At 45.0% G+C, this 12198-nt stretch overlaps 2 protein-coding genes across 2 annotated transcripts, besides 1 other annotated feature; one reads left to right on the top strand and one right to left on the bottom strand.

Moving 5' to 3' along the window:
• Window positions 1–4065: 4065 nt before the first annotated feature.
• Window positions 4066–4481: a long terminal repeat.
• A 990-nt stretch (window positions 4482–5471) lies between these two features.
• On the top strand, window positions 5472–9248 carry KLTH0D00132g (KLTH0D00132p; the record flags this gene model as incomplete). The annotated part of the gene is made up of 1 exon (XM_002552688.1): window positions 5472–9248. One exon carries the CDS (start codon window positions 5472–5474, stop codon window positions 9246–9248), a length of 3777 nt encoding a protein of 1258 aa, XP_002552734.1.
• Window positions 9249–9540: 292 nt separating this feature from the next.
• KLTH0D00110g (ARN family MFS transporter) lies at window positions 9541–11403 on the bottom strand (the record flags this gene model as incomplete). The annotated part of the gene is made up of 1 exon (XM_002552687.1): window positions 9541–11403. One exon carries the CDS (start codon window positions 11401–11403, stop codon window positions 9541–9543), a length of 1863 nt encoding a protein of 620 aa, XP_002552733.1.
• Window positions 11404–12198: the final 795 nt, after the last annotated feature.

Raw genomic sequence — 12198 nt, 5'->3', positions numbered from 1 at the left:
TTTCGGAAACGGCATCCAGCTATCTTTATAGAAATTAATACATACCGTCGACGCTATCGGTCGATAAGAATACTACTGCTGTTCGCATGCAGATAGTTCCCTGCGTTTAATTACTTTTTGAAGTATGCACAATGACACTGGCATCGCTATTGTATTTTTCAAGATAAGCAGCTTTCACAATGGGCCCTGCAGGCTCATTCGACTACCTAGTGAACTTTTCAGCTTCCCAGTTGACTTTTCTATTGGCTAGTTGAACTTTTCAGGACCATGTAGTATAGTCAGCAGAAAAGCCGCACAAGAAATCGTTGAATTCGCACAATTAATTCTGCATTGTACCGCGACCACTAATTGTTACAAGTGGCGCATTGTTTACTCATCAAAGAACACAACGCTCTTGGTATCCGAATACTGCCTTCTCTTCCTTAGGGCTATTCTTTCAAGAACATGTTTTAGGTAATTTGGTTTTGGAAGGCCCAAGCAAAGACTGCTCGATGCCCTTCATACAGGTGAACAACGTGAAATAGCTCGAGATAGTCTGCTTCCTTGTAGTTCGTATTAGATTTAGCCTTGGGTTCTTAAACGGACATTAAGAACCTGTGGCGCGAAAGGCGAAAAAAAAAACTTAACTAACAGTTGCTATCCGATTGTGTACGCATTCATGAATGGCTCTTCTTGTGAGCATTATTTCCTAAGCGCGATGTTTCGCCACAACAAATTTTCGGCAGGCAGGATAAAAAATTGTGACTATTGATGTATCTGATGTGGTTAATTGAGCTCAGATACCACTAGTAATGGGCTTGCAGGTGAGGAATTGCCAAAGAAAACACAATAGACCAAAGTCTCTTAATTAGAGCAGAATGAGGTGCCCAGTATAAATAAGCTGTGAATCGGTTACTCACTAGACCATTATTAAGTTCCCTTGAAAGCATTTATTAGGAGAAGCATAACCGCATCAGTGATCCAGCACACTCGAAACAACCTCGCTTTGCACAATCTCAAAAAATGAGTAGCACGTTTAAGAGCTCTCGGTTGGAGGCCAGGCAGTATCCCGTCCATGAGGAGCATGAGATGATGGTTGGCGAAATGGAGTCGCGGGTTATTGAGGCGCAGGACTCCAGCTCGAGATGGCGGTCGTTCAAAGATAGCTTCAAAAGAATGGAGGTAAAGGAGCTGGGCCCTGACTTGACGGAGGTTGAGAGAACCGCAATTCTGACGGCACAATCGCCACTCAAACGTCGCCTCAAAAACAGACACTTACAAATGATCGCCATCGGAGGTGCAATTGGAACTGGCCTGTTTGTGGGCTCAGGCGTGGCGCTCGCCACAGCTGGGCCTGCTGGTATTTTGATTGGCTGGGGCATTACAGGTTGCATGATTTATTGCATGGTCATGGCTGCTGGTGAGTTGGCCGTCACATTTCCCGTTTCCGGTGGGTACACAACATACTCAACTCGATTTCTTGACGAGTCCTTTGGCTACGCGACCAACATGAATTACATGTTGAACTGGCTAGTTACGCTTCCATTAGAAATCGTCGCCGCGTCCATCACTGTAGGTTTCTGGGGCACAGATCCCAAATACCGGGATGGCTTTGTTGCACTTTTCTACATCGTTATTATCATGATCAACTTTTTCGGTGTGAAGGGCTACGGTGAAGCAGAGTTCGTGTTTTCGATGATCAAGGTGGTGACAGTAATTGGCTTTATTATCCTTGGCATCATTCTTGTCTGTGGCGGCGGGCCAGTCGGCGGGTATCTGGGCGGCAAATACTGGAAAGATCCTGGCGACTTTTATGGTGATACTGCGGGCCAAAAGTTCAAGGGCGTCTGCTCTGTCTTTGTGACAGCAGCTTTCTCTTTTTCAGGTTCAGAAGTAATCGGGTTGGCTGCCGCGGAAACTGCTAACCCTAGGAAAAGCCTACCAGCTGCTGCTAAACAGGTCTTCTGGAGAATCACTCTGTTCTACATAGTCTCTATGTGTCTCATCGGACTTCTCGTACCATACAATGACAGTAGGTTATTCGGAGCCTCGTCTGTCGATGCTTCTGCCTCCCCATTCGTATTGGCAGTCAAAAACCACGGAATCAAAGGTTTGCCTAGCGTCATTAACGTTGTGATTCTAGTTCCGTACTATCTGTTGATAATTCCTCCGTTTACGTTACTTCGAGGTGTCTAACGGCTCTTGCAGAACAAGGCTCTCTACCTAAAATTTTCGCATACGTTGACAGAGCAGGAAGACCTCTTGTGAGTATTATTGCCACATCCGTGTTTGGCCTTCTGTGTTTTCTCGCTCAATCCAAAAAAGAGGATGAAATTTTTACTTGGCTTCTCGCTCTGTGTGGGCTGTCTACGCTATTCAACTGGGCGAACATATTTTTGTGCCATATTAGATTTCGTCACGCACTTGCAGCTCAGAGTAGAACGACTGACGAACTGTCGTTTGTGTCTCCTCCTGGCGTCATAGGTTCATGGATTGGTGTCGCTGTAATTGTTATCATTTTTATTCTTCAATTCTGGATTGCATTGTTTCCACCAGGTGTCACTCCCAATGCAAACGACTTTTTCGAATCTTACTTGTCGTTCATTATTGTGCTAGTCATGTACGTGGGTCACAAGATCTACAAGAGAAACTGGAAGCTCTATATCAAGGCTGAAGACATTGATATCGACACTGGAAGAAGAGAAGCTGATTTAGAAGAGTTGAAGAAGGAATTAGCTGAAGAGAGGGCAGCTTTAGCTGCTAAACCACTGTGGTGTAGATGTCTCAAATTTTGGTGCTAAACAATTTGGTGGAGGTACATAAGCATTAAAAGCCGAATGACAAGCTGAGATGCAACTTCACTTCATTTTGAATTACGAGGCCTTTAGAAGGCTTTGTTCGTCATATTGTTTCATTCTAGCTAGCCACCTTCAACATTCAGTTCAGCGCGAGTCTGATAAACGACCAGTCAAGCTATCAGGGATAAGCAAACCCACTTATACGAAAGTTCAGATCGAAGATTTAAACAGTTTTCGGTTCAAAATAGTGTTTTCTGGATTTGAGGTTGTTCACCAGTGCTAGGAAGAAGTGTCATTCATCGAAGGGGGTAAATACCGTACGACAAGACGCAACTGTTGGCATAAAGTGGTGCCTCGATTAGATTATTATATTTACATCAAATACAGATCATTCGAAGATGAAGTTCCTAGGTAAGCATGTTAGTATCTTCTGACGTTGCTATTCAAATGTGTCCAAGACATGGGAGAAAGGGTTGCCAAATGGATTTTCCAGCAAACTGAGATATGAAAATTTATGTACAAGAGTAGTCAGTTAACGTGCAATTATTTTCCGCTCCTTCACTTCAAACTGCACAATTGATACGTATCCTTTTCAGCTTCAAATTCACCTTTGACAAAGGCTCTCCTTCAACTATGAGATACTTTCAGGATAAAATGTTGGTCTTAGCAATGTTTAAGAGCTATGCGGTAAACGTGTTTGCATATTTTTTCGGTATTATTTTCCTTACGTCGCTCTAACACAAAGTACATTCCAACCTAAAAGACCATTATTAATTAATTAACAGTGGTGAAGTCTCTTTCTGTAAAATGAAACATTCGTATAATATTGACTTAATGCCAAGCCTCGCCCGTAAACTTCATAATAAAGTAGGGCTAGTGAGTACGGTCAAAGATGTTCTTATACAGCTAAAATAAAGCTTCTGTTCCTGTCTTGGAATTTATTGATTGCTACTTTGACTCTGATGCTTCAGAGTACATGGAAGACTTTCATAGACATTTACAAGTTCAAGAGAAGGAAGGAACAAAACTCTGTAACTCCGTATAACTACCTTGCTGATACCAAACCAGTATATTATTAGAACCTTGGTTAGTATCGTCTAACTTTCCTAAACATATTGATTTTTCTGTTGAATGGACATGTGAAAGTGCTGTGATTGATGAAGGGAATCATCGAGTTGATTGTTGCTGTCACGCTAGGTGGTTGCTTCTAAAGTCAGAAAGATTTTCTTCACATGCTGTGAAAAAGGAGAGCAATGTCTCTTTGACTGGGCTCAACTCTCTTAAGATTTATTGAGGCGAGTCTGGGTCATTGGTCGAAAGGGTCTCAAATTCCTTGGCAAGGTTTTCCATTATGATCTAAGTAAACTACTTCGTGGATGATGTACTAAATATCTCTCCCTTCTTTCTTCCGTCCAAGATATATGTCTTGCAAACCAAAGAAATCATCCGGATTTATACAAAATTTCTGGGACGTGGCTGAGTCTTAATCATAAGGTGATAATCGTACTGGTGGTACCACTCCTTACCTTCTCCAAGCCACTGTGGCCTGATCTGGACTATGAACGGTTAATGTGAACCTTCTATGTGACTTAGTTGGGTATCCGTCGTATTTATGATATGTCCATGTGTCATATCATTTCATACCAATGTGTCATTATGCAACTTGGCACTATCACACACCAACGAACCGATCACAATCTGACAGTTTTTTTCTTCTAAAAACGTGCCATGAGACGCATCCACAGATGTTAACCCCAACTCATTGATCGGGACTCTTCTGAAAGCCCCAGAAAAGGGAAAGGCCTTCTCAATCAAATGGCTAAGATTGCAAAAACGACAAGCCTGACCCTTTGCCTTGATACTCATTCACCCTTTCAATTTGGAAGAGTCTCATGACAGCGACCATGGGTCTCGAGGTGGTGTTTCGCATTATTATATAGTTCGTATGAGAGTACATCATAATTTGTGTTTCCGGACGCGCCAGCTTCCCCGCCAACCTGTGTTTCCAGTCACCTGATTCTATGCAGTGTTTCAGTTTTCACGACTAGAAAAGTCACGCGATCACCAATAAAGTGAAGGTATGTAGAATTTAATGCAGCGACGAAGGTGCAAAGTTATCACTTGCATAGGTCATGAATGATCTACCCTAACAAGTAAACCTTGAACCTAGAATGCAAGCGATTAGAACTGTGGATATACATCTACGCATCCGTCGGAGTTCAATATAGAAGTGGGAACAGAACCTTGAAACTCCACAAGGATAGCCGCAGGGCGCATAACTTGTATGTTCGATCCCCCAGAAACCATTCCGCTATACTGAAGCTCCAGAAATCAGATATACATCTCAACAGCTCGAGACCCCGCAGACGACCCCTCTCACGCGTTTATAGCATGTGAAGAGGTGAGCGTTAACATCATACGAGCGCGCCATGTGCCAACTGTGAAGCTACACTCAATGGGACCGTGTCACAGGTATTACACTCGCGCAAAACGCTCAACAAATACCTAGACGGTGACCCGATAGCCAAGTAACTGGCCAACGAGGACAAAATTCCCTCCGATTCGTTACTGGTGATGCCCTGGGGAATTGTTATATAAGTGAGAGCCCGAAAGCTCTGAGTGCTCTCGAACAGCCGCAAATGATCAGGGCACGTGACATCAAAGCATCTCGCTATTTGAACCCCGCACGCGCACATGGAAAAAATATCAGATCGCTTCGCGGCTATTCATGGGTTTCTCATAAAGACAAACAGGGATGGCACTAAACGGATCACGTGCCCGAATATCAGCTCTCTCAAACCTACCAAGAAGGAAGTGCAGCGGATTCTCGAGTTGAAGCTGCAGAACCTGGCGGTTTATTTGGGGATGAAAGAGGATCTCATCTACGTGGACTGCCCACTGCTTTTTGAGACTGTAACGAGCGAGCAGAGATATTTTTACAGTACTGAAGATGGCATGAAAGCGGTCAGGTCGGGCAGAACCAACAGTGCGAATACACGGCGCTCTATCGAGTACCGCGTTCTGCCAATAACGCTCCCTAACAAGACTAGAAAGTACCTCTGCCAGACTGGCAAAAAGCTGCCTGAGATGCCATTAGAGCACGAGATCGCGACCCCGCGCCAGGAGAGCGAAGCCGAAACCGCGACTGTGCCCCAGGCTAGTGAAGATTTGGACGTATTTCACACGCTTCACTGTGACAAGCTGGTCTTTACTAACCGCGACCGCCGCCTCTTCCGGTCTTTCGCCATGGATCGAACGTTGTATGAGGTAGAAAGTGTTGCAATCTTAAAGCATTGTCATAGAGAAGCCATTTCTAAAACCACCAAGACAAACTCCTTTGGCGAACCTCTAGTGACAAAATATAAATTAGAGACTCTAGAGATACATGGGAAGCACGCAGGTGTTCTGCTCTTTCTTATTGCGAATCTGCACCAGTTATCATTGGGGCAACAAGTGGAGCGGCCAACAGTGGACAGCGAGCTTTTGCTGGACAGAATCGGAGAGCTGCACAACACTGAAGCAAAAGCAGCGCACCTACAGCAGCTTCTTTACATTGTACTCAAAGAAGAGAGGTACATGGATCTTGCAAATTTGTTCACGCGTCTGTTGCTCTTCAGGCTAAGCGCACACTTTGATATAAGAAAAGATTTAGAAGTCGAGGAGATGGAAACTGTGCGCGAGCGTATGTCTGCAACGGGAGTGTGGATCAAGTGTGTGATAATTTCGGAAAAGAGTGAAGACCAGTTGAATATTTTCCAAGAGGAGAGCCACAATATATGGAGCAAATTCACGACCCTATATCACAAAGTTGCAAAAGAAAGTGACCAAACGATGACTATGAACATAAACCGCGTGCCTCCTGACTGTATAAGGGTATATGGAAAAACGTTTGGAAGAGAATACATCAAGAGCTTTTACAGCGACATGCAATATGAGTTCGACCAGCAATGGAGCAAGCTCGACAGGGTCTTGACAATGACGCCGGTAGAATCAACTGGAAAAATGCTCCTGGAAAATTACAGAATTCCGTGGGCAGGCCATGGCTACCGCGCGAATTTCTCATTAAAAGATATGTTTCCACAGTGGATACATGATCAAGTGTCACCAAGCATGAGGCAGCCGCTTACCCAGCTTGATAAAAGAGAGGTGCTCGGCGCCATTGATAAGATGACAGTGGCTTTAATGTGGATGATCTGGTTAGCAGCGGGTGTGCCCTACACCTTTTCAGAGCTACAGGTTTTGGCATGCGGTGGCGACCAGCAGAACATATATGTGGACAGTGAGCGACGATGTGTCCAAATAATCACAAGAAGCTTCAAGAAAGGGAACTTGAAAGAAGACTTCAAATGGTTGGATAAGCGAACATCATACTATCTGGTGTACTACGTAACTGTGCTGCGGAAGACTCAGATATCGGTGCTAGGCGAGAACTACGAGGCCTTCGAACCTCCAAAGGAAGGTGAAGTTGATCTGGAGGGCATATGGGAGCACATTGAGGGCAAATGCAATATGAGCAAGAAAGAGGCGTCGGCACTTATCATGGACCAATATTTGTTTTTAGACGCTAAACTAGGCCAGCTTATGAGTAGGAGGCGGTTTCTTAAGCCCAGCGAGGAACACCCCAATTATGTTGCATCTCCCGAGAGATTGAGTTTTAAGCAGCTAAAATTCGGCAGGATGGGGTTGCTACGGCAGTATCTAGCCTCATCCCTCAATGACTCAAAGCCCGTCAAAACAGCGAGAATAGATCTAGCCATGTGTCGCTTTGCTGCTTCAAGCGCGCGGGACTACATGGATGAACTGGGTGACTCAGAAGACGTGGATGACCCAGATGCCATGGGCGATTTGGAAGTTTTGGAGGAGTCCATGTGGCAGTGCGAACAATCAGAAAGATTTATGACGCGGACATGGCACGAGGAAATCGCAAAGCAATGGATACGATGGGTGGGTCTCGATGAAGAGGAAGAAATACATCATCCGCTAACTTACAGTGTTGGCGAAATAGTTTTGCAGAAAGAAGCACTATGCCCAGATGATCTTGTTCATGCAGGTCGAGAGCTCTATGGGAAAAGCTTTACCTTCCGCAATTCGGATCAGTACTTGGCATGCGTGAATGCTTACCTGTCAAATAAGAAGATTATTGCAGTACAAGCACCCCCGGGACTCGGCAAGACATTAGTTTTCCAGCTGCCACTGATGTGCTATACCATGAGGAAACTTTCCCTTGTGTCATTTGTGTTTGTCCCTTTCGTAGGTCTACTTGCCGGGACGATGTGTCGGCTCGAAGCAAGTGGCAACCTGCGTGTAGGTAGTGTTGAAAAGCTTCTCAACGAGACTCGTTGCAAAGAAAACTCACTGCTGGACGTTTACGTGGGCACCTTCAATGACGCAGCCGCCGAGGACTTTATAAAGATGATAAATTTTTGGAGTTTACTGTACCCAGAGAAAAAACTTGGTCTACTTGCATTCGACGAGTTTCAAAATCTATACGACGAGAAAAGTCACAGTGAGGTTTCATTTCCGTCTCTGAAGCGGGTACAATTTGGGCGGTTCCGGCGAATAATTTTGACCTCGGCCACATGTGAGCAAGGATCTGCGCAGGGAGCACTTCAAGAGCTAGGATTTAGGGGTCGAGAGGGCACAAATTTTACATGGGAGAGATCGCAGGCAGGCCGGTCGGTCGATGTACCTATTTTTTTGCGCAACTACGTGCAAGAGCCAGCTGTGATGCATGTTTACAAACATGCCTTACGTATGAGGGGAAACGGCGTTGGGCAGGTAAAGCAGTTCCTAAGAAGTCTTTTTGCATATGATCCAGATGCAAAGGCTGCCTTAGTAGTGGGAGAGAATGTGGCCACCACGGAGTTATTTACCGAGGTCTCACAAGAGTTCAGCGCCGCTTATGTTCACAGTGACCTAACTACCGAAGAGAAACTGAAACGGGTGCAATCATTCATCAAGGACAAGAGTCTGCAGTTGCTGATCGGCACAAAGCAGGTCGTGGAAGGGCTGGATATTGAGGGGCTGCGAATGGTGATACTGCTAGACTATTATCCGCGAGTAGCTGAGTACATCCAGTGCGTGGGTCGCGTGCGAGGGTCTGGGACATGCATAGCGTTATGGCAAGATCCGCCACCACAGGTCGAGAATGATCAACCCCGCGTCGATTACGACAAATGCTTTACTTCACAGATTTGTAAGTACTACGAGCTACCGCAGCGGGTACACGCCGGATGTTGCGGCAGCTTTGAGAGTGTTACAGAAGAGGCAAAGAGCTTGTTTCATCGCGTGGTACTTGAAGAGGAAGTGAATGACGTATGTTCCCAGAAAACGACGAGAGATGAGGATTCTGAGCAAGGAAGAGAAAGGAAGATTGCGCGCACAGATGTGATCGCGAGCGCTGATGACAGCAACGAGGTTTCGGGCGTCAATAAAAGACCCCAAGACGATACGGCTATTACCAAAGCGTAGTTTCGAGAAATCTAACAAGGAACAATCACGATGTTTAAGGCCCTAGAATTGAGTGGCTCCAGACACAAAGACATGAAGTTGTACGGCATTGATGGCAAGGTAAAATTCCATACTATTCCGACATCATCGAGAAGGACAATGTGCAGGATGAGGTGCGTATGGAAGGAGGTACACAAGCGGGAGAGTGACGATACCAATATAAACTCCCTCTTCTGGCTTTATCTGAGAAACTATAAAAGCCGTCGATCCATTCACAAAACTAACAACTAACACATCTTAGAAACTAATTACCCTATTCATGTTTTTTGAAACTCGAGAAACGCTCAGCTATCCAATCAGTGATTGGGTCATCGTGCTTTACGTACTCATCGTCTTCAAGTTTCTGTCCATAGTCTTCAGTCAATGGTGGATCTCTCAAGAAGAAAGTCAACAAAAACATCGGCGCGACAAATATCAGGCCCACCAAAACTTCGTACTTTTGGACATATCTGTAGGCTTCTATCATTGCGTCTCTTGCGGGAGTACCCCATTCGTGTTTGAGCATGAAGCTTAGTGGCATATTATAAGCTTCTAATGCCAGGGTAGGATCACCTAAGGCCTTGAGCAACCTGGGGTATAAACTCTGCGTCCAGATAGCGCCCGAGACAGCCGCACCCACTGCACCACCTATTCTGAAGATCGTGAGGCCGAAAGCTGTGACCGTGGCCATGTTCTCATGCGACGTCACAGTTTGCATCGAAATGTTAATCGGATAATTAAAGAAACAACTCGTAATACCCCAGACAACCATAGCTCCGATTACACCTTTACCAGTATCGGTACCACCCCGGAAGTGGTAAAAGAGAGCCATTGTAACAAAGTAGAGTGAGCAGCCAAACACTGCAAATGGCTTCAGTCTTGAAAATCTTGCGACAAATATTCCTACAACTGGAGAAAAGACAGCGGCAACAAAACTGTAGAGACTTGTTATTCTCGTTGCCGAAAGAGAACTCTCGTTTCCAGCCACCAACAAGATTGTGTATAGGTAACCAGCTGCCATCATGTAAATGAAGCAAATCAAAAACGTAATAAGCAGAGGTGCCCAAATGCCACGATCTTTCAACATCTTGAATGGGGCCAAAGGCACCAAAGCTAGTTTACTTTCCCAATAAATGAAGAAAGGAACTAGCAAGGAGCCAAGTACTAATGGCGCAATAACCTTGGCGCTCCTCCAATGCGTGGAGGCGCCCCCGGCGATTGTCAGTGGAATAAGAATGCACCCGGTAGATACGCTGAATAGTAACACGCCCACAACATCTAATTTCCAGAAAAGTTGTTTCAGGGTTTGCACCAAACCATGGGTTTGGAAGTAAGTTTTCTCCTCCTGCAATTCCTTCCATTCAGAATTGTTTCTGAGCTTCCACCTCATATGGAGGAGACAGCCTATGATTGGTAGACAAGTTGCAGGAAAGATAAATGCCCACATCGCAATACCCCAGGACCAGTTCTTTTCTGGGTTAGCCACATGGACGACGTTACCCGAAATCCATACGGTCACTAATGCTGGCCAAGCCGGGACGAAGTTGTAAAGCAGTCTCCACTTCAATGATGAACAGTCGGACAGCATTAAAGTTACCTGAAACATAGAACCGACAAGCCCAATATAATAGAAAATCGACCCAGCGGCGTATCTTTGAACATCGTAAGCCTGAGACTGGATGACGGTACCAACAACGTAAAACATAATAGCCACAATGAACATTGACAGTCTGCCGAAAACATCCGACAAACCGGCGAAGAATATTTGAGCAACCGCGGAGATTGTCAGACTTATTACGCTTACTGTTGACAGCAGAGAATGCGTCTGGTAATCGTTCATCGCATATGTCATGTAAATGCTTCTAATGATACTGTCAAGCCCGTACGAAAAAGCGCAAATAAAGGCTGAAAACAGAAACATAGATTTTAGTAACCAACCGTCATATTGGTTTGCCATGAGCTCGGCCTTACGAATGACGATCCGCTTGGTTATTTGAAGTTTGTCACCCAATTCAGGTTCGTTCTTGCTATCATGACTGAACTCTTTCTCTGTCTGAACTACATTTGCTTTCCCGTAGTTTTCATTGGGAGTACTCTCCGAGCCCAATGACGGGCCACCCTGTTGATACTCAGGCATTAATGTCCTACAAGATCAAAACGTTTCTTGGCGGCTAGTGCTAGCTGTTTTAAGAGAACGTAAATTAAGAACAATGGGTGCATTTTTTGTTTACTTTTATTGCAGAGGTCGTAATCTAGGTGCATTTTCCTCAAGAACAATGAAAAATCTTGCCCAGTTACCTTCTGTAGGGTGAATGGGGAAAAAACAACAGCAGACCCTTATTGTATGCTTATGTTTGTTTTAAAATAACGCATGCACCCTGAGCGACGCCACAATAACGGGGTCACGGTGGGCAAATAGTATGTACAGTACATCCTGTAATCAACGATATTCACGCGAAAGCAGGGTGCAGACTCCGAGCAGCAGACAAAAAAAAAGCCTTTCAGGGTCCGGTTGATAACAGAAGTTCTTGGATGACTGTTACTTCTTCATCTTTCCGAAGTAAAAAAACACAACGACTGATTCGCCCAAGAACGCATGTCATCTTAAGAGATTTGGGGATCCAGAATTACATGCACGTGACTCAGTGAAGTCGATGCCACTGTGGTTACAGGATGGGACACACTGGAGAAAAAGCATGACTGCGACACTGAATGTGAAGTGCAGAGCACAGACTTATTTTTGAAACCGCAAAATGGGTTTAAGTGGCAAAAGCGTTATCAGCACGTAACGCGCCCGCTATATCCTCGCGGAAAACCTTTTTCAAGCCCTCGCAACACCCTCTTGTGAGGCATCTATCACGTGATAAAAAGGATATCGAAAGGGGATATTACACTGACACTCAGGGTCTTCTGAATTAGGGGTAGGGAAAGG

This window comes from Lachancea thermotolerans (genome assembly GCF_000142805.1).
Source record: "Lachancea thermotolerans CBS 6340 chromosome D complete sequence".
Classification (NCBI taxonomy): domain Eukaryota; kingdom Fungi; phylum Ascomycota; class Saccharomycetes; order Saccharomycetales; family Saccharomycetaceae; genus Lachancea; species Lachancea thermotolerans.
Note: the sequence above shows the minus strand (reverse complement) of the source record. Positions and strands in the feature narration are given on the sequence as shown.